This window comes from Camarhynchus parvulus, chromosome Z, assembly GCF_901933205.1.
Source record: "Camarhynchus parvulus chromosome Z, STF_HiC, whole genome shotgun sequence".
Classification (NCBI taxonomy): domain Eukaryota; kingdom Metazoa; phylum Chordata; class Aves; order Passeriformes; family Thraupidae; genus Camarhynchus; species Camarhynchus parvulus.
The window spans coordinates 36,702,773-36,724,325 of NC_044601.1; the positions used below are offsets into that span (position 1 = coordinate 36,702,773).

General features: G+C 37.5%; 1 protein-coding gene across 2 annotated transcripts in view; it reads right to left on the reverse strand.

Annotated features, from left to right (window-relative positions):
• Positions 1–389: 389 nt before the first annotated feature.
• The window catches only part of DAPK1 (death associated protein kinase 1), an 85,720-nt gene continuing 64,556 nt past the window's right edge, over positions 390–21,553 (reverse strand). For both annotated transcript variants that reach the window (XM_030968015.1, XM_030968016.1), the window contains 10 exons: positions 21,007–21,204; positions 17,994–18,092; positions 15,118–15,195; positions 13,110–13,332; positions 10,651–10,839; positions 8,739–8,936; positions 6,357–6,495; positions 4,937–5,057; positions 3,384–3,572; positions 390–2,783 (listed from right to left, as the gene is read on the reverse strand). In XM_030968015.1, the coding sequence (XP_030823875.1) occupies positions 1,551–2,783; positions 3,384–3,572; positions 4,937–5,057; positions 6,357–6,495; positions 8,739–8,936; positions 10,651–10,839; positions 13,110–13,332; positions 15,118–15,195; positions 17,994–18,092; positions 21,007–21,204 (2,667 nt within the window). In that variant the 3' untranslated portion in view covers positions 390–1,550. The remainder of the gene's footprint in view (positions 2,784–3,383; positions 3,573–4,936; positions 5,058–6,356; positions 6,496–8,738; positions 8,937–10,650; positions 10,840–13,109; positions 13,333–15,117; positions 15,196–17,993; positions 18,093–21,006; positions 21,205–21,553) is intronic.

Genomic DNA, 21,553 nt, shown 5'->3' on the forward strand with positions numbered 1-21,553 from the left:
ATATTTAATGTAAAGGACAATTATTGCAGCACAAATTCTAATACAGTGTCCCCTCTCTCTGCAGCACAGCATTATCTGGAGAATTCCTGATGACAGACTCACATTTGCTGTTTTGGTTTCCATTATGAAAAACCACAAAGGAAAAGCTATGTAGCAAACTGCTTTGGCTTGTCATTTGTTAAAATGAATGCAGATTGTTCTGCTGTACAGGGACCACCTCTCCAATTAAAAAAACCCCATAAATATTCCTGCAGCATACTAAGAAATTCCCCTGAAGTCAACCAGGAGGTTCCAAGAACTTCAGAAGGTAGGCATTGCCTCTCCTCAATTCTGACTGTAAAGAAAAGAAGTTTTGATACCCTTCAGCACCAGAATATGACCAACAAGGATGCAACAAGCAACAGTTTATTTGTAGAAAAATCCTTTAAAATTTACTACAATGTAAGATTAAGGAAAAAATAGTCTTAATATATATACATACAATATATATAAACAAACACATATCACACCATGAAAATTACATGCTTTTTAGAACAGAGAATGGGTCATATTCCCTCATATCAATTTAAAAGTTATCACTGCAAGAAACCTTGCTTCCTTTTTTTTTATCCCCATCAAAGTTTTCAAGTACAGGAAGTAAGTAATGCAGGATCTAATAGTAGAAAACCTTTGTTATACACAAATTACAACTGACAGCTAGACAATATTATTCTGCAGTATCCAACACTTGCATTTTTTGAACTTTATTATAATGATATGAACTTTTACCTGAGGTGCATGAAAATAACAAAGCATGATAATTGGCAAGTTTAAGAGATTTTCACATTATGATTTGACTGTAATTGAAGTTGATTAGGTATCACACCTATACCTATAGTACTGGCACAAGAATGTTCTGCGTGAGTCATCACCAATGACTTACAAGCGCAGGAAAAAATTAATAGGCAAGCACCACTTGCAATGATAAGCATGCAGACAATTTAAGTGAAACAGAGGTAGCATGTTCTCGTAACTCCAGCAGGGTCATTCAAATCAACTGCACCCTCCCTCCTGCAAAAGGCACTCACTTTTTCAGCTAAAAACGATGCACTTAAGTTTGGTCAGATTGACCACAAATGGTGGATTTCTCTCCTTACAAATATAAAAAGAAGTTAAGCAGAGGACACAGTGAAAAGGAAAAAAAAAGAATGGAAGAAACAGACACATAAGGTACTATATGCTATTCCTCTCCCCCTACCTTTTATGAGCAGAATTGTATAAAACAGTTGCAGTATGTAATCTAAAAGTTAAGACTTTCCAGTTGAAATGGCAGTATTAAGCAGCACATTCTCAATCAGAAATAGTTTTAAACCACCAGAACTACACCAGTCTTTTTAATAAAGAGCAACAACTCACAGTTAGGAGTAGAAAGTTTACGCACAAAAAACAGGTGGTGCCAGAGAAGGATCCTCTGATGCAAAAGCTCATAAATTAGTATGCACTGTAACTTTTATACTATATCTTTTATCCTTTCTGCACTTTGGAAGGCTATCCATACAAAACACCTCGTCTTACCGTGACACTACAGAACTAATTGAGTTATAAGATGTGCCACTGTTGCAACTGGAGGCATAAGCCTCTTGACCATTAGCATCTAAATTAATTTTGAATACAGAAGATGCCTTCAGTAAGAAATCTGCTGCATCTCTGCGACCTAATTCCCTCAGCTTAGACATTAGTATCCCTACAGTGCTGTCAGGTGCATTACTCCATTCCTGCAGAAGGGCATGAACTGGACTTGAAAGATAGTAATTTTGTGTTCCATTATTTATATTGTACTTTGCAACAAGATCAGGGAGGCCCAGGTTCATGGCAAGAAGGCACCAATCTTTGCCCATTGGATCAGGTGGATCCAAAAGTCGACTTAGTTTTCTCCTGGTAAGTAGATTCAGATCAGAAACATGAATATCCATTCCTAGGCTTCCCTGGGAGTAAACATCAAGACACCCAAAACACAGTATACTGCTAAAGCTCTCTTTATATCCCCCCATAGTGTTAGTTAGTGATGTCTCCTTTTGACTCTGTGCACGGAAAAAGTCTCTAGGCTGGTAGACCATTACTGGTTCATGATGTTCCCTCAGCTGCTGAGGACTAAGGTAATATTTCCCAGTCAGAAGACCCGGTAAGGTTGTTGCTATTAAGTTATCAATGGTGCTGCACACAGAATCCAGAAGTAAACAGCACTTGATCTTCTCTGTTTCCAGTCCTCTAACTTGAACCTCTATACCCTGCCCATGGTTGACCAGCAGCACTAAAAGCTCAGCTCCACGATTCATAATCTTTGATCCATTTACCCACAGACGTATATCAGCATCTCCCTCTGTGCTCTGCTGATGAATCCACCTGCAGAGATTCACCTGAACTTTATGAAAAATTCCACAAGGAAATGGGGTAAGATGTTCCACAGGAACGATTCTAACACCACCATAAATCAGCACTTCATCCTCCTCATCTGTCCAAGACCTGTGAAGATTGTCAGTCTTTATGAGAGCAGGAATATCCACCATTGCTCCACTGCTAAGGTCCCTTGCACAAATATCCATGGCATCCAAAATCTGTATCAGTTCTTCCACGTCACTATCTGTCACCAGACGCTGGATGTCCTCTATGGTGTACCGACCTCTATAGTGATGGAGGGCTTTTGGGTTCTCCACTGACAAGATTTTTCCAAGGACATTAGAACAGAGCCAGCGAGGATCCAGAAGCACAACATCTTGGACAGTTTCACTCTGCATAATGTTAATCTGTTTATAAATATGAAAGTTACTGTTTACATCTTGTGAAGTCCAAGATGATAGCCCTCATGATGATGATAGGAAGGTGACGTTCTCACCTTCCTAACAGACTAACCCGACAATTTGATTAAAACTGCTTACAGGAAAAAAAAACCAACAGTGCATTTAAATATATGGCAAGTACTCAGAACAAAAACCAGATCTTGTTGCTATTTTCCATTAGTAATAAGATGATTAGAGCCCAACAGCTGGAAAGCCTAGTCATGCCCTGCAAGCTGTTAGTGCAAAGGTGTTATCCTACTACTCAATTTCTAGTGCACACAAATAGCAGTGAACACTTCATTGAAGGTGATAACACAGTGATCCTTTCTGGGTATTTTATATTACAACTATAGCAATAAACTGTAATTCTTTCTGTCTCAAAGAGATTATGGTAAGAAAATAGAAGCCACAAGACATAATGATAACAGAAAGTGTTCTCTACTTCTTACGATCTCTTAAGAGGAAGAGAAAAAAAACCAAACGACTTTAGACATTTGCTTAAACTCATAAAGAAATATTCTACCAGAACAGTAAATAAAGAAATGGAATTTAGATAAAAATACTTACTTCTCCTATGCTATGCAACTGCTGTGCAATATGTCGTAGGTCATTTTCGCTTGCTAAGGGATTAAGATGTTCCTGTACATCATACACAAACTGCTGCAAGGACATCAGCTGGTTGGGCCCATTAATTTTTCTCCAGGAAGGCAGTGTCGAGATTATTTTTTCACATAGGTGAGTCATAGGTGGGCAAGTCTTAGAAAAGCACAGAAAACATCCACTTGAGAATAGGGGTACTATTTTTTTTCTATGGAGGTCTAATGCATTTATAATGAATATTCAGACTTAAAGAACTCCCTTTGTGCTGGACCCTTACTCTTTCACCTGGCATTCACTTGCCATAAGATCTATCTACCTTTTCTTAAAAAAGTGAATGGCAGAAACTAGTTTTTCACTGAAATAAGAAAATTTTCCAAATATCACCATGAGTTGCCATCATGCAACTGTAAGTTAATGCTTATTTCTGAAATTATGAGAATTTATTTAGAATCTGTACTCATCAATTTCTTTACAGGACCAATTTACTTCAAAAGGTGAGACAGCAGGATGCTAAATAAGAAGCAAAAATGGTACTTTGATGTATTGATTGCCTTAGTCTTCACTGATGCCTTCTTGCTATCCTCAAGCCACAGCCTCCACTTCTTAGGCAGTAAACTCCTTCAGATTTCAAGCTATGACTATAGCTATAATAAAGCTTTCTGAGAGAAGAGAAGCTTACAAAATCAAGAAACCATCAGAAATGTAAAATGGGCTGAATTTTACATTAATCTAAATATTTTCCTCAACCCACAGAATTAACTCTGTATTACATCCACTTTTAATGAATTACAAAAAATATGTTTTAAAAGTAGCTGCAGAAAATCTTGTTGGTGTGTAACATGATATTAATCCATTTAGCACAGGCTACAAAAAATTTGACTTGGCCACCCTTATTATGAAAGTCTCCATGGATTCATGGTGATAACATCAAACCATGGCTACACTTTACCTTTAGTCTCATATGCATATATCTACACATACAGGTACAACTGCAAGCAATATTTTTCAATTAAAAAAATGCAGTCAAAAGTTAATACATATTCAGTTTACGTATCCATGTTTGGAATTATCTTTCTAACAGTTGAGAAAACTATTCTACTCTGGTGAGTTTTTAAGAAAAAAACTGTTTTCCTGAAATATGTTTATAATATATTTCTGTTTCTCTATAATACTTTGCTGAGTAAAAAAAAACAACAAAAAGGGGGGAACCAATGCTGGAATCCAGTCACTGCCAATCAAAAAACAAAATTATGACTTTGAACTGATATCTCAAATTGTTTCCTTTCAACAGAGAGTATTTTGGTCATCTGCTTGAAACAGCTACTATTTTCAAAATTCTGACTGAATCTTTGATGTCAAAGCTTTGTTTATCACAAGACCTGTCAAGTGTGCTGTTAGAACATTGGAACAACAGTGGTTTCTGAATGCTTCATTATTCTAAGTTTGAAATTTACAGTAGATCAGTACACAAGACGTTCACATTTTGGCTCATCCAACCCAGACTATTAGACACTACTTACAGAAATTATCTGGCTTCTTATTTCTTGCAAGTGATTTCGGAGAAGCTTCATATCTTTAGACCCAGATGCTCCAGCATCCAGGACAAATAGCTTTTCTGAAATTTGCAAATCATTTCCAAATCTAAAAAAAAAAAAAAAAATTATTATTAACTTAGCCCCAAATCCAGTTTATTTCTTAATACAATTGTACTTCAGTCTTAAATTATACTGGAGTTGGAATATGAAGTTTAAGTAATGATTATACTGAGATATTTTATAAGCACAGACACTATAATTGCTGTGTAATTTTCTTGAAAATAGGCAGAGGTATTGAGAGAAAATGGTTTTCTCTCAGGATGAAGAGTTAAAATGTGTAAGAAAATTGTAACTGCATCGCATGACCTGTAATAACAAACCAAAACCTTTTACTAGAGAAGAGACTACAGGAATTTATTTATTTTAAGGTCTTAATGTCAGTTGCTTGCTTTCTTCTCACTTTAAATAGTTCAGTAGTCATTGATGTTGACAGCTCTCTTTCCACTTCCTTTTGAGTTTCCAACCACACAAGCCTGTTTGCCTAGCTCTGGAGAGATTTGCATTTAAAAGGACTCCAGCACCAAAGATGACACACAGTTTTTTTTTTTCTATTGGTTTATTTCAATTTATTAAGATACTGCCCCCTCCCCAACTATTGTGCTGGAATTCCTACATCTGTTTCTTGTACAGCCCAGACAAGTGTCCATACTCGCAGGTACACATGATTTCTCATAACCAGTGTTTCCTGCTTATGCGCTCACTCTGAATATAAGGTATTGTTACTTTAAACAATAGTATGTTTATGGAAAATTCCCCATTTCCATCTACTATTAGCGTGTGCTCCAGACATTTGCTGAAGAATTCTAGAAGTTTCACTAACTTCTCTGTACCTCTTGGATGACCTTGTCACCTGTGTGACTCCACAATGTCCAGCTTTTTGCAAAGTGTGGAGAGTAAGGCCTCATTTAAGTTTTTTTCATAGGTATCCTAAATCAGTAAACAACTAAGGGTAGATCTCTGGTAAATTTTCCTCTTTTGCATCCAAAGTTTTTAGCTGCAAATGGCCTACTTTTCTGAGACCGGTGCAAAACCTGAGGACCAAGACGTTAGACAGAAATTTGGAATGGGTCTTTGGATGTAGCCCAGTGTTTACAGGGTGACAGTGCCTACACCACAATTAATTTTGACATAAGCTGGATCATTTTAGCTCACTCAGGGCAGCTTACTCACTGTAATATTGGTAAATGTTTCAATTTTAGCACAACATAAGCTTCCTAAACATATTCAAAATACCATAACATCATATAAGCCATATAAAAACCTTTTACCTATTCCAATGTATTTTAGTATTTTTCTTTGCAATTAGCATGTTTAGACACTATGTATAAATATACTTTCCACCTACCTGTTCCTGATTTCTTTCAACAAAGGGATGTCTTTGTCATACCAGAACTCTCCCCCGACAGGCCGAGGCAGATTCACTATGTCAGCATGCGTGGCAACCAAAACAACACGCAGGGGACTTTTCAGCTTTCCACCAAATGCTAGAAGAGAAACAAGAGGACTCCCTCACTACGAAGCATGCCTATGCAGATGGCTGATACTGACCCAGAAAAGCAGAAATACATTTTAGATTCTTCATACCAACCACTTTTGTAGTTATTTACCAACTCTAAGCACAGCCATTAACAGCCATTAACAGTGTAACTGTTGATGCTCTGGCAATTATCTGCTTATAGGACTGTGTATATAAGGCCCTATTTTAATAGCTAGAAAACTTAAATAACATCAGATACATTTATATTGTGTTACTTTATTGGTTTAACAAAAACAGTAATCAGTAGCACTAATGATATAGCTACTAACTAAAAACTATGACAGCATGAGGGGAAAAAAAATTAGAAACAGCAGCTTCATGAAAGGATTTTTACATAATCTTTGCATAGTCCTTAATATTACAGGTGCAGAATAGAAGATTGTAAGAACACAAAATGTCTACAACATTCATATGTTGATATGAATGCTATTTTGCAGTACTTACACAAACAATGACCTCTCACTTAGGTGAGAGTTAAGTAGTAAAGCCTGGCAGAAGCCATGAAAAAGAATGAGAAAGAAAGAAAGATACAAATGGCATGAATGAGGTGACAGTACAGAGCACAGAGTTTTCAATCTTTTCTCAAACTCATATCCCAGAAAATAGAAGACATCATTAAACTATTTTTAAATGAGACAGTACACCCTATCATGCTCTTTTAGCCTTAAAAAAAGGTCATATGCTTACATCACTGCTCAGTTCTCATCAACTAAGGGCTACATAATCTTAATTAAATCATAAAAAGACCCATTTCCCCAAATCTCTGCATAACACTTCCAGGCAAGTATTTTGTAATTATCTTCTTTTTATTTTTCTTTTTAATTGCCAGCTAAGGACTTAGACAAAATAACTGGAAAGTAATTCCAAGAGTTTTAACTTTTCTGCACACATCAGTTACTAAATATTACTTGAGAGATTTGTAGCAATACAGAGATGGATGGCTACCCATACTGAGCTGATCAATATAAACACAGATTTAAGTGAAGTATCTAAATAATGCTGATAATCAGATAAGCAAATAGAAAAAAATCAGCTGAGACTGAGGAGCAGTGAAAAGCTTTCAGCAGTTGCAAATTAGCTGCATTTGCAGCTTTGTCACCTTTTTTGCAAATCTCTGAGCTTGAACTTTCACTGGTCATTTATTGTTGGTTAGATCCAAATGCTGATATTATTAGCACTGTGATTTGATCTAAAACAGAAAATTAAAAAATGCAGATGCCTGAACTGAAAACCAAGGGTTGGCCTTGGCTCGTTGTCTGGCTGAGATAATGCATACAGAAAGAGAGAGAAAATAACTCTTTGCACAATGTTATGTATTTACTACATTTTTCTGGTGAATCCCTAGCGTTGCCAAAAATGTCCTTCAGTGCTGAGTTAGATCCACTGGCTGGAATAATCTTTCAGATCACAGAACCAAGACACATGACAGAGCTTGGTTACTCCAAGAGACTGTCACAGCCTGCAGACGAGTAATCAACTGCAAATGCAAACATGTTTAAATAAGTTACTGTATATACACCTGGACTACCAGGCCTTTTGAGAAAAATGTTATTTAAGTTAATTTACTGGGTTTGCTCACCAAGTAACTTTCAGTAAGCCTGAATATAAAACAAATAAAATTACTTAAAACCTGTGCAGAATTGGAGCATATGTGAAATTTACAAGAAATACTGATTTCTGTGCATCAGCACCAAACAGTTACCATATTTGAAGTCCAAATGGAACTTTATGTTAAACACATGAAAATTGCACATACTGAGGGATAACACTGTTCCATAATACTGTTCTGTCCTGTTGTCACTGACAAGACTAATTTATGCTGAAAATATTGTTTGTTGGGGCTAGATATAAAAGGAATTTAAGCAAAGTGTCTAAACTTGGTTCTGAATGGTTCCAGCCCTCTGAAACACTATTGATAGCTTATCTAACATAAAACTTCACCTGCCATGTACAGATGTAAATCCCAGTGCCACAAGATATTGCACTGTACTTCATGACATTTTTAATTGAGCTAAGTGGTGTGTGCAACACTTCTGGCTTCTTCCACAGATAAAATTCCCTTTTGCCAAGAAACATAATGTCAAGTTTGTTTGCATACATGGATGAAGACACCAAACACGGATGATGTACAGAGTTGCAGAGAAATACAAGAAGCTTTATATCTCTAATACTTCATTAACAAGAACATACCTATTGGCTCCTCAACTGGGACCAATGATTTCAGGAAATTGAGCCAAAAGGTCACTTGGTTTAACTGGATTTCATAAGGCTCCTCAAGGCTAAAAAGCACTATGTGAATTGCAGTGTGATCATTTGCAGCAAAATAATCATAACAGCAAAAGTACACAGGATTCCCAGAGAATTCCCAGATGCTGAAATCCCCAACTCCTGAAAAACAAACATATGAAGAGATCATCAGTAAGCATGAAACATCTTCTGGCCACGGAAATACAAACAAAACATTTAATCTGATTTAAACTGTCACAAACATAAACGGCATGCATGTGAGAAAGCAAGACTGAAAATGCAGTCATGAACAACGAGAACAAGTTTCAGTCAGTTTAGAGGCTTAGCAGTTGGGCCCTCAAAGTCTGCTCCTCTCTCACATTCCTTCTCTAGGACATTTAGCCTGATTTCACATGTAAGCACCTGTGTTAAATGCATGCAATTAAAAGTCTTATGCAATTAAATTGATTTTTGCCTTGAAGAACAGCAGCAGATCTTGTAATTGTCTTGAAAACCAAGAATAATGGCTCCCATTCTTTTCCCTGTTCGCCTCAAAAAAGCTTAATATTTTTATTAGTTATTCTTCTTAACATGCCACCACTGATCCCAAAAACCTCTGAAGCACATTCTAAAAAGAAGACACTTTGCTTTACAGAACTGTACTATTCACATTGTGCTGGTAAATCAGGGATGAAGAATCACCATGTTAAGGGTTCCAAGAGCTCCATGTTTCTTTTTGCCATCTCTAGCTTTGAGTGAGAAAAGTGTTAGTATGTTGCGCTTCCCAGATGCACCGTCTGATTAGGGTGATGTCTGCCTCGCCTGTACTGCTTCTAATTAAATACATGGTGGTTAAGAGGCACCTCAAACTTCCAGAGGGAGAGAAGTCAGAACACTCCAACCTGCTGTTATGAGTACAGCTACTCAGAGTTCACGTGTGTGTACACTTTGTTCTGTATAGTACAGAACAGAGAAAGAAAACAAAGTCCTTCTGACAGTCCATGGCACAACTCTGTTTCCCTGCAGAATTTGACTGGGCTTCAAATTATACTGAAGGAAGAAACTAGCCTACACAAAGAACAAGTTTTAGCTACTTGGCAAACTCTTCAGCATCTAGGATAAATGTTTTGTCGCTGCATTCATTATTATGCACTGATAAGCAGGTTTCTGTTTCCAAGGTAAACTCTTGATTAATACTAACTCAGCTTCAAAATTGCAGCTGCTAAGGCACGCAAAACATTTTCCATATGAAGAAGAGATCTGACCACTGATATAAATGACAGTTAATATGGCTGGGGGAGACAATTTGTGTGGTCTTAGAGCCAAAAGCCACGTGTGTACTTACGACACCTTCTGTGACCCCTCTTACTGCTAACTGGCTTCAAGGGCAGAGCAGTTAGTTTCCTTGCGAAAAAAGAAATTAAATCAGAAGCTCCACTCACAATGACTGATGAGCTCCGGGACTTACCAAAAATGCTCCAGTCCTGACATAAAGTGAGAACAGTATGTCCTTTGCATAGCCGGGAATATACTTAAATGATGAGGACTAAATGGGACCAGGCTAAATCTGATAAAATCCCCAAATGACATCTAGTATAGGTGAAGAAGCCTTCACACTAGTAGCCACATTGCTGACCTGCTTCCGTCATACCATATCCCTCTTTTCTACTCTCACACTTACTCACCTTAGAAATGTTTCTATGTAATATTGTAAAGATCTGACATGAATGATTAAAATCCCACCAGTGTTGGATTGTCAAACATAGTCACTACTATGCCAAGTCAGACTTTCCCCCCATTTTTATTTTAAAAAACAAGTTAAATGGCATTAACTGCTCTACAGCATTAAGGCATCCCAGCCCAGGGCTCTTCTTACCATGCAAGCAGGCATTCTGGATGTCAATGGCCTTGGTGGACTGGTCATCAGAAGAGAAGTGAGAGTGATGGGCAGGTGATACAAAAGTTTCTAATACCCCTTTGGTCAGGCCTGGCTCAAACATCATACTGCGGCTTCTCACGCTCACATTTTCACAGCCAGGATAAAGATTCGTAATACTTACTGAAACTGGGTCAGGGAAAGGAAAAAGATTACAAACCATGTGAAAATCACAACAAGATCACTTCAAAACAAGTATGCAAGCCATAAAAGCAGATTAAAAAACCCAAAGTGCTCTTCAAAGAAAGGAGATGTCTGTGAAGCTGTGAGTGTACACAACTACATTCTTATTCTGAATTATTAAAAGGAGAATATTAGAATGATCCCATAAAGCACTTATGTCCTATGTTCTGTTTCAAACTATGTCCTAACTTCTATGTTGCAAAAAATGCTGCCTTTTTTTTTTTTTTTAGCTAAAAGCTACAGTTTCATTGCATGACTGTAAGTCATTGCTTCCTGTAAGTAATGATAAAAAATATCACTGTTTAACAAGTGTCACCGGGGTGGTGGAGGAGAAAAGCAGGCCCTTAACCAAAATGATTTTACTAATAATCAAATTTTAAATTCCTTGTTTATTCAGCTTTCCAGAGTGCAAATGAGAAACAAAAGAGCTTTTTAACTGACTTGCACCATCTAGTGGATAAAGACTTCTTTCCTCCAGTAGTTGGCAATTTCTAATATTTGGGTTTTACAACAGAAAGAAGTTACCAGTTAGCTGTCAAACTACACTTCCATGTTTGATCTCCTAGCATTTTAAATCTTTTCGGCTGTTGTAAATAAATATTTAGCGAATTTGCACACTTATTTTTACAGAATTTAAACAAACACATAAAGAAACAAATCATATATCACCAAGTATAGACCAAATTGTGCTGATTTAAATATTTATCTGATTATGTCGCTCAGCCTAGAATATAATTTACATGCTATATAATGATTTACATCCCAAAAGAACATATACTGAAAGAAGAAAAACCCAAACTTCCAAATGCTAAAATAACCCCATAGTAGCTTTGTATGTATATAACAGCATCTCTTTCTGGCTTTATATCTAGGTAAGTTCTTTTGAAGGGCTTCAAATTCACCTTTATTTTTACATTGCTTTGCCAGTGTGACTGGCAGTCTTTCTGATTTTATGATGGTGTGAGCAACACAAAACCTCTTCTTTGGTTCTGTTACCAACCAACACAAAAAAATCTAACTTCAATCAAAACCTTCCTGTGCTGCCTCCAGGAACTGATATTCCTTGAGTAATTTATCACCCTTTGTATGACACAGTAAATTAAGATAAATAAATCAAGAACTTTTGATTGATTAATTTAATCAATCAGTTCTTTTTCCTGTTGTCACAGGTGTGAAGCCCCTGTGTTAAGTAAACATCAAATGCAGTAACAATCTGTGTGGTATGGGTCTTGCCTTGTTAAGCCATTTTGTGAATGCCCGATAGCTTCCTCAGGTGAATAGAGAGAAAGTAGACATGAGAACGAGTACTGTTCTAATATTACTTAAAAATCATGAACAAAATCCAAACCTGCAAGTATTATCCAAAGTTTTGGTTTTTTTTAAAAGGCAAACCTGGCCTAATCTAAAACTTACACAGTAAGACCACTTCTAAACATCAATTTAAACTTGAGCTCCTCAACATGCTTAGCTTGCTTGTGTAGGCTCCCAGGGTTAGAAAAGAGACCTGGACACGGTCTATCCACTGTCCCCCTGGTGGGTTCTTCAAAAACTGGGCACAGGCTTAAGTGTAAACCTAGCTAGTTCCTCTACACCTTCTAGCTCTTCCCACTTTGCACAGGCCAGCTGGTGCTACATGAGCATTCTGTTCCCTAATATTTGTAAACATTTACTTCAGTTTGGAAAACTTCCATTTCCAGCTTGTTTGAAGACGATTTTAGACACCACTAACTGGACTAATTCAAACCTGTATCTTAGGGAAAAGCACTCCAAGGCATCAGAGGCAGTTCTGAAACCTGTTACTACTTAAAAATCACATAGAGATGCAGCAACTCTTCCAATTTTGCAGTGTTTATTGAAGTTCCTCCAGCAGAAAGGAAGCTAGTAATGACACTGATGTTTGCAGCCTAGGACTTTTTGTGACAAATAAATAGCAGTGTTTACAAGTCCTGTCCTCTGCTGTGCAAGTTCACTTATGCAGCATGTAAGAAAAAAAACCCCTTTAACTACTCATATCCTTCACACTTGCTGGTCCTCTTCCTCTTACTTTAGGTACAAACCTATGAACAGAGAAGTCAGTCCATTCTCCCTTTTTCTTTTGTTTCTTACATGATTAGGCTGTCCTGTCTTCTGCAGTGCAGCCAACAGCTTCTTCTTAGGAGCTTAGGGAATAAGAGGAAACAGTTTTCTCATACAGGCATTATGGCTCAAAACCATACCTGAAGGTTTGGAAGACAAAGGTGATGGGGGGAATCTGCTTGAGTTTGTGGAAGAGAGCCTAGGCCTACGTCTTCGGAAAAAGCTTCGTATCAGGCCGCATTTGAGGGACTCCACCAGAGTGGTTTTCCCGGTGCCAGAGTATCCAAACAACTTCAGTTTGATCCGGGGTTGTGGATTCTGTGTGTGCCTCAGCTGCTGGATAAAAATCCCCCTGTGGGCATCCTAAAATTCAACACAAAGAAGAAATCAGAATGTGCAGCAGGAAACTTCTGCCTCCCAACAAACTCAGTCTGGGGTTTAGATACACTTTCTGGCTGGACTTCTATTCATCTGGCTCATCATGCAAGCTGTCAGCTACTGGACAAGCAGACAGGAGAGCTTAATGCTCACTCTCAAGAGCCACCTTGACGTTTCATGAAAATCCTGTGTCTTCAGGCTCAAATCAGTGAATAGAATTATTTTGATGTCTAACTGAGCGGGCAAAGGTGTCAAAACTAGCCTCTTTCAGTGCCCATTCTCCTAACCCACCAGTCTCAGAAGGTTAACCAATATGCATCTCTTATGGAATACACATGCAGCACTCAAGAATTTTGCTGTGACAGCTATCACCTGAACCATCCAAAAACTCAATGTGCATTTCTTCTTTTCTTTACATCAGCTTTTTCAGTGCTTCTCATGTTTGGGTGAATTTCAAAGAAACAGGGAGGAAGCAGGAAAGTGTGAGGGCAAAGGAACTAGATTGATCTTCCCTTTCTTCGTTCCCCTATTTGGAGCAGAGAGAGAGGCTCTGTTGCTCTGCATTTGCACTTAATTTACATGTAGGATGAGCCCCCCTTAATTATAAGCATGCAGCAACTGAGCTGAGAAATTTGACAGAAACAGTAGTGCAGGCAAATTTGTTCCTTCCTCACCAGCAGGCATTTCTTTAGCAAGTTAGACATTTTCCCCACATATATAGAGACAGGTCTTCAGTGATGTTATGTTCCGCAATCAAGAAGAGAGTTACAGTTTACTAATATTTCTTTCAAAAGAGATCTATCTGACCTTCTTCCTTTGTTCTAGGTCAATTTGTATTATTTGCATATTTACATTATGAATAAATCATTAATTTATCAGCCTGCATGCAGACACAAATAAGAGTTTGGTGTGGGGATGGAACTATGCAAAATGGAGCCTATTATGACAAACTTTACGAAAGCTGTCATTGCAAAGGAAGTCTGAACTTTGCACTTTCTCACATCGTTACAGTCATAGAGTTTACATTCCTAGGAAGTATAGATTTGCTGGCAGGCCTAAAGGACATGATTCTACTTCTACCTTGGCAATACATGATGTGTACCATCTTCTATTAGCAATAGAAATGGTCATTTATTTCAGTTTCTCCAATCACAGACTCATCTTTGTAATTATAACAGGATTATTTTAATTGGTCTGGCTCTTGCCTGCAATCTCCAGGCAAGTAGGCTCTGGAACCTTCCCAGCATGAGTGATGATGCCTATCTGACTAATCAATGTGTATCAGATGTGTCAGACATGCTGCCTTACAGCAAGCCCGGATTATCTTTTTGTTCTACTTAGCAAGACATTTGGATATACAGAAACTGCAGAATTAAAAGATGACATTGAGAACTTATGCAACTATTTCACATGGTATTGGTATTTTTGTAAGGGGCACAGACCTCCCATCCTTCACAACCTTTATCTAAGTGAAATGGTGATGGTGAGGAAATAAGTCATCCTGGGGGATGTGATAATAGCTTATTTTCTACTAAATACCTTAGATGCTTCGCTAGGCACTGTCAGACACTGATAGATATAAATCAACAGTGCATATTTGCTTAGCAAGCTTCTTGAATATGTACATATTTGCTTTAATTGAGGGCATAATTTCAAATTAAAAATATAAAAAGGAAAAAGAAAAAACCACAGCATTGCAGCAAGGAATTCTGCAACAGCTTTTAGAATGGCTTTGATGAAAACCTCACTTAAAATTTATGTATTCCCAACCTTTTTAAGTCTTGCAAGCAGACTGGCTACATGTTCATGCTGCTCTGCTCTGGCGAGATCTTCTGCTGTTTTCCCATCCTGTTAAAACACAAATTATTAGCAACATTTCCTTCATTTTTCTTTTACAAATGGGCATCTGGATGCCACTGTAACAAGATACTCTGAAATCAGAATCTGAGAGCAAAGTCAACACTCCTCCCCCTGAATTCCATCTCTCTTCTCAGCAATTAGAGGATGATAGTGATTTCTAGATATTGCCCACTGAATAGATTTAAAAGGTCACAAAGAAGAGACACATTAGCATATTGACTCACATGAATAGCAGGTGAATGTTTGTTTACCAATAGATAAAGACTGACAGTGGCATATCAGCCACTGGAGGATTCCAGAAAGCAAGAAACTTGTAAGGGATGCAGTTTAAATTGCATCAGCAAGTCTAAAAGGGGAAGCAAAGCTGCCTTCAGTATTCTGGTTGTACCATTTAGTTACCTATGTTAGATAGATCAGCAGTTTAATATTAAAAAGACTAAAAGAAAAATTGCCCACTACTTTGATTCTTACAGCTATTTTATGCTATTCTATTGTTTTAAATTTTGGTAAGAGTTAATTTAGGAGTACTTTGCTTATTTCACTCTCTTAGATAAGAGAATTAGAAAATACATCCACAAGCAAAATAGCAAGTTATTTTCCTATTCAAGCTTTCCTGAAAAGTACAGAGTATCTACACACTGGTGTAGCAATAGGTAAGAAAAACTGACATATAAAAAGGGCTTGGTTGCAGGATCCATGGAAGTGTATTTTGCACCTACTGGTACATTTCATTACAATTGCTGATTGGCTTCCTATATGGCAAATCAGACAGCCTGAAAGAGCTGATCCTGAGTTCAAATCACATTTGCAAGCATCTGCATTCAAAACTTTTCATCACTCTGACGATTTCAAAGTTTGTTTAGAAACTTCCATGAGGAGAATCCAACAGCATGGTGCCAGTTAACATGCGAGCACAACAGATGTTTTGGGGCATTTTCAAACATTTGAAATTGTTGCATACTCCAGGAGGGGAGGTTTTCTAAGGTCACTTAACACCATCCATGAAATCAAATTAAAAATAGAAAATGGCTTTAGTTAAATGGCTTTAACCCAGGAAGAAGGCAAGAAATTCATAATGCAGTACAGTTACTTAATGGTGTTGGAAAAGTTAGCTCCTCAGGAATGGTATACTGAGAGAAAAAAAAGGCCATTAATTCTACTGCACTGGCTCAGAAAGACCTGTTAATAAACTTTTCAGAACAGTTTAATAGCCTTCTAGCAAACCAATGCAAAACTGAAATATTAAAATTACAACATGCAAGCTCCTTTAGTCATCTCCTCCTTTTTCCTTCTCTCTTTATTCTGTGCTGCTAGAATAATGGATGGTTACATATATTCAGTGTACTGCTCCTGCTAGATTTAGTATCAGCACTATTTATTTGTCATGTCCTTCAAACTGACCTAAACTGAAGAGACAAAATGTACTTTTATCTTGGAAGGACAGTGTCCACACAGGCAATTATGCCAACACAGCTCTCATGACATAAATGAAGTGCAACAGCTCAAGAATTCCCCCATCACCCTTTTATTTTATCCTATCTCTACACTATGTAGTAGTGCAATTACATATGCACAATGAGATGTAAGAAGCAAACAAAAAAGACAAAAACAGATGACAAAGGAAATCTGTAGAGCATCCTACCAAGTCCACTGCATGCACATTTCACTATGATTAATAGGGGACATGGCAATATACAATCCAATAGTTGTTGAAAAGTAATTATTATGTCCTAAACTTGTTTAAGCCACAATTCCAGGTTTATTGGCATTCTCCTCCTACTTAAGATCTGTGCTTAAAATAAAAAACTGCAGTGTTAAATCTAGAGGAAAAAACCACAATAATTAGTATTTTCTACCAAATGGGTATAGCAAATGATATAGAAGTTTTCTTTTTTTTTCCCCCTCCATTTCAGCCATCTCAGGAAAAATTTGTTAGGAAAAGAGCTCTAAAAAATGTGGGCTCAACTAAAATCTAATGACAGCATGTCTTTCTCATATAGAGAAGTAGTTATTTCTAAGCAGAGTACACTGGTGAGTAGCAGTGAGTAGCAATGTAAAATGATCCGCTGCATCTGCGTAGAAAACATGATTCGTTTGTTCAAAACACACGTAGTGGTGTGTGTGATATCAATAATTTATCATGCATATGACGAAGGACACTTCATTCCTGCCGTGGATATGTCATTAGAAGGATGTTTCTCCCCTTACTGAGAATGAAAAATGCCCTCTGTGTTACTAATGGGAAGCAGGGGTGCTGGCTGATCTGACATGAATGATTTTGTTTACAAGGATACTCTCACGCCAGCTCGCTCATCCATTCAACCACACATCTCCCACCATAAAACTAGAACTTTGCAACCCCCTTAAAGCAAGAAAAATATTTAAGATACATACAATGCATTTGTATGTTTCTCAAATGTGAAATGGCATACATCTTAAGTGTACTCAAAACTTATATAAAGTGACTCAAAACTTATAGAAAACACAATGATGCAAGTAATTCTTAGATGAAGAAATTATTAGGGGTGGACAAAGTGGTAGCTGCACTGTACCATAATCCAGTTCAACTAATATAGTTTGGAACTGTACTGTTCCAAATTCAGTTGCAAGAAGGGAACAAGTAGACAAGAGACAGAACAATTCCCAAAGATAGAAGAAAACCCATGTTGTATCACATACAACAGGCCTTTTTTTAAAAATTTCAATGTCCTTTTCCTATACCTGTCTCTTTCATGAGTTCTCTTTCAACTATCATGCATGAAATAACAGCATCTCTCAATACTTACAGAGGTTAATGCTTCTACATTGGCACCGGTCAGGCAAAGGAACCGGACAACATCAAGAATGCCATTGTTTGCTGCCAGGTGTAAAGGTGTTCTTCCATACTAACATGAGGAAAGAAGTGTCACTACATTAGTCAAAGAACTTCACTTCAAATTTTATGTGTAATAATCAGGCATATTATACAATTATACATACTGGCACACAGGACGGATTTTGCAAAAACTGCAAGAAAAAGTACTTTTGATTGCAGCCTAAGCACAACTGCCAAAAGTGCAATTAAAAACAAAGGCTGGATGACTATTTAAAAAATGGGGAAACAACTGTGGAGGAATCCTTTAGAGGTTTTTTGGCTAAATTTGATAATGTCTTTTAATTCCAGAAAATTTAACTGCCTTTTTACTTAATTAAAGATGAACCACTTAAACAACACTAATTCCATAACCTTTAGAACTCTGGGTTCTACTTCAACCCAAGTGCTACTGAAGATTAAATATCTCCCCCTTTCACCCAAAGAAATAAAAGGAATGAATGAAAGAAGTCAGTATGAAATAATATATCTTTTTCAGTGAAGAGGGAAAGTGCTCTAAAGAATTGCTTATCCAATTTTTTCTTTTTTCCATTAATCTCTTCACTGACAACAGGTCCTCATGACAGCCACTTCTGGTTTTGCATGTTCAGAGTTACTGTTACAAAAATTACCATTTATTCTTTGCTGGTAGGCTACTATTACTTCACATTTTTATGCTTTCAATACTGTTCTTCCTGTCTACAACAGAAACAAACTCACAACATTACTGATAGAAATATTTGAGAGCAAAGCCAGCTTTCTGGCAACTGGAATCTGAAAAGATGCTCAGGTTCCTCCAGACCCTACACCTCAACTCAAGTAGCATCCTTTTACAAACGGTGTGTCCTGCAAGACCAGGGCAGTGATGGTCCCCCTGTGCTCAGCACTGGGCAGGCCACACCTCAAATCCTCTGTTCAGTTTTTGGCTCCTCATGACAAGAAGGACATTGAGGTGCTGGGCCATGGCTGGAAAAGCGGAATGAACCTGGTGAAAGGTCTGGAGCACAAGTCCTGTGAGGAGCTGCTGATGTAGATGGCATTGTTTAGCCTTGAGAAAAGGATGCTTGAGGGAGGCCTTGTCACTCTCTACAACAGCCTAAGGGCAGGGTGTATTGAGGTGGGTGTTGGTTTTCTTGTGCCATGAAACAAGTGACAGGACTACAGGAAATGGCCTCAAGTTGTGCCAGATGAGATTTAGATTAGCTATCAGGAAAAATTTCTTCACTATAAGGGTCGTCAAGCACAGGAATGGTCTGCTCAGGGAAGTGGTAGAGTCACCATTCCTGGAGGTATTTATGTAATATGGATGTGGGGACTCAGGGAAATAGTTTAGTTGTTGGGTTGGCAGTGCTGGGTTAATGGTTAGACTATGAAATTACAGTTATTTTTCAGCCAAAATGGTTCTGTGATTCTATGATTCTAAATGCATGTGATGTTCTGCTGTACTGAATCTCTGAAAGAAACAGTGCCTTCAATCAGTATTGCATACATGTGGGACAAAGACAAATGTTTGGACCAAGGACAGAAGTTCATTTTGTTAATGCCCTGTTAATACAGGGTTTTGTCCTGAAGAGGGGAAGTAGAAATTAATATTCTCTATTTAATAACACTCAAACTCCCCATTTCAAATAAAGGGCACTTTAAAAATCTGTTCAGAATACATTACTCTTAAAAGAATAACAGCAGAAGAATAACTACAACCACAGCTTCTGTAGCCATGAACCCACAGCAACTGAACATTTGAGGGCTAATTATTTTTTCCACAGCATGCCAGGGGTGATTCCAGCTCAGCACTCTCCATTAGCAAACTGGACCACAGCCTTGTGGTCCATTAACTCAACTTCTCTAAAATGTGCTCTTATCTATGGATCTGGATTTAATTGCCTAGTCAATCAGATTTGAGCTGAGAAGCGGGACTGGGGAGCTCATTGTTTTAACTTTTTTCATTAGACAGCTGATGACTTTAATTGTTGAAACCAGAAGTGATTGCACGGACAATCCTCAAAAAACCTGATAATTTTCTTTGGTTTTTATCTGGCCAGTATAATGTAAGTGCTTTGGTAATGAATAGAAGTGTTAACTACGAAAAAACACAAAGAAGCTAAACTACCTGAATCAAAGAAATTTCAGATAGCAACATAAAGATTCTTATAAGTAACTTTTAAACTTTGTAGCACATATAAAATTTAAATAGGGCAGAGAAAGACATTCAGAGATAAATATCAAGCCATAAGCACCACAGCCTGTGAGTAGAGTTCAGCGGCTGACCTTGACCTATTCAAACTACATAAAGAAAGTTGCATGAAACATCTCACTTTTCCCTTAAAGACCTCCGGGATAAAAGACATAATATAAACCTGTAAAGCATTATGTTTAGTTATCCCATACACTGCAGCATGAGCACAAAAGCAAAATAAAAGGCACTAGGGACTCTAAATTAAGGGGCAGGTAATTAAATATTCTTTTTGGAACCAACTACAGATTGTTTGCAATTTTAGCTGGCATTAATCTACCAATAACTGCTGCATCAAATAACCATTGCAATCACCATTTTTAGAGTTACAACATTGTAGCAGAAAACATACCAGTCTTCAATTCTGTGTATAGCTCAATGTTACATATGAAATCAAAGCCAGCTGCAATGCATTTTGTCTGTTCTTTTGCACTAGATGTAATCTGCATAATGCAAAGCTAAATGGCTAGGGAAGAAGGTTGGCAAAACAATGATAATTCACCTTGTTTTTTTCTTTATTGATGTTTAATGATCTATTCAACTGAAATGAATTTTGGTAAATTTGAGAGGTGAGCCATTTAATACTTTGCATTTGGCCACTTTCAGAGGCAGAAAAAGTTAGGAAGACTTTTTCATATCAGAGAACTTGAAAAGGTCACCTAATGCAACAGATGAGCTAATAAACAATGTAGTTCAGCATCCATATTCCATTTACCTTATTAGTGACATCCAAACTACAATTTGCTTCACAGAGTGCCATCACAATAGGCACATTCCCATCTTTGCAGGCCACATGTAAGGGAGTGTTGCCATGTCTGTCTTGGAAATCTACAAAACATCCTTGACTGATAAGAGTTTTAACTACTTCTATTTGGCATCTTCTTACAGCAAGATGCAGGGCTATATGACCATCCTGAAATAAAGAGACAGCTAGTAAGCGAAATCAAATAACACTAAAACTCAAAACATTTAGTAAAGTCACAACCATCTCAAGTAACAGGGTGCATCTCCTTGGTTCAAGAATCACAGTGGTTTTTAATTTGAAGGTGGAGGCAGGGAGAGGCACCATATCTGTCTGAATAAATAACCATGAGATGAAAGCAAATTTCTGTTAGGCCACTTGTCTTTGCAGTGGAATGGATGAAATACAAATGCACATTTTCTTCTAATAGCTTTCCTTGGAGGGAGGAGAGTGATCAATAGTAACAACCAGCTGAATATTGTAAACTCTAGTGTTTACTAGACAGAAATTAGTGATGCAA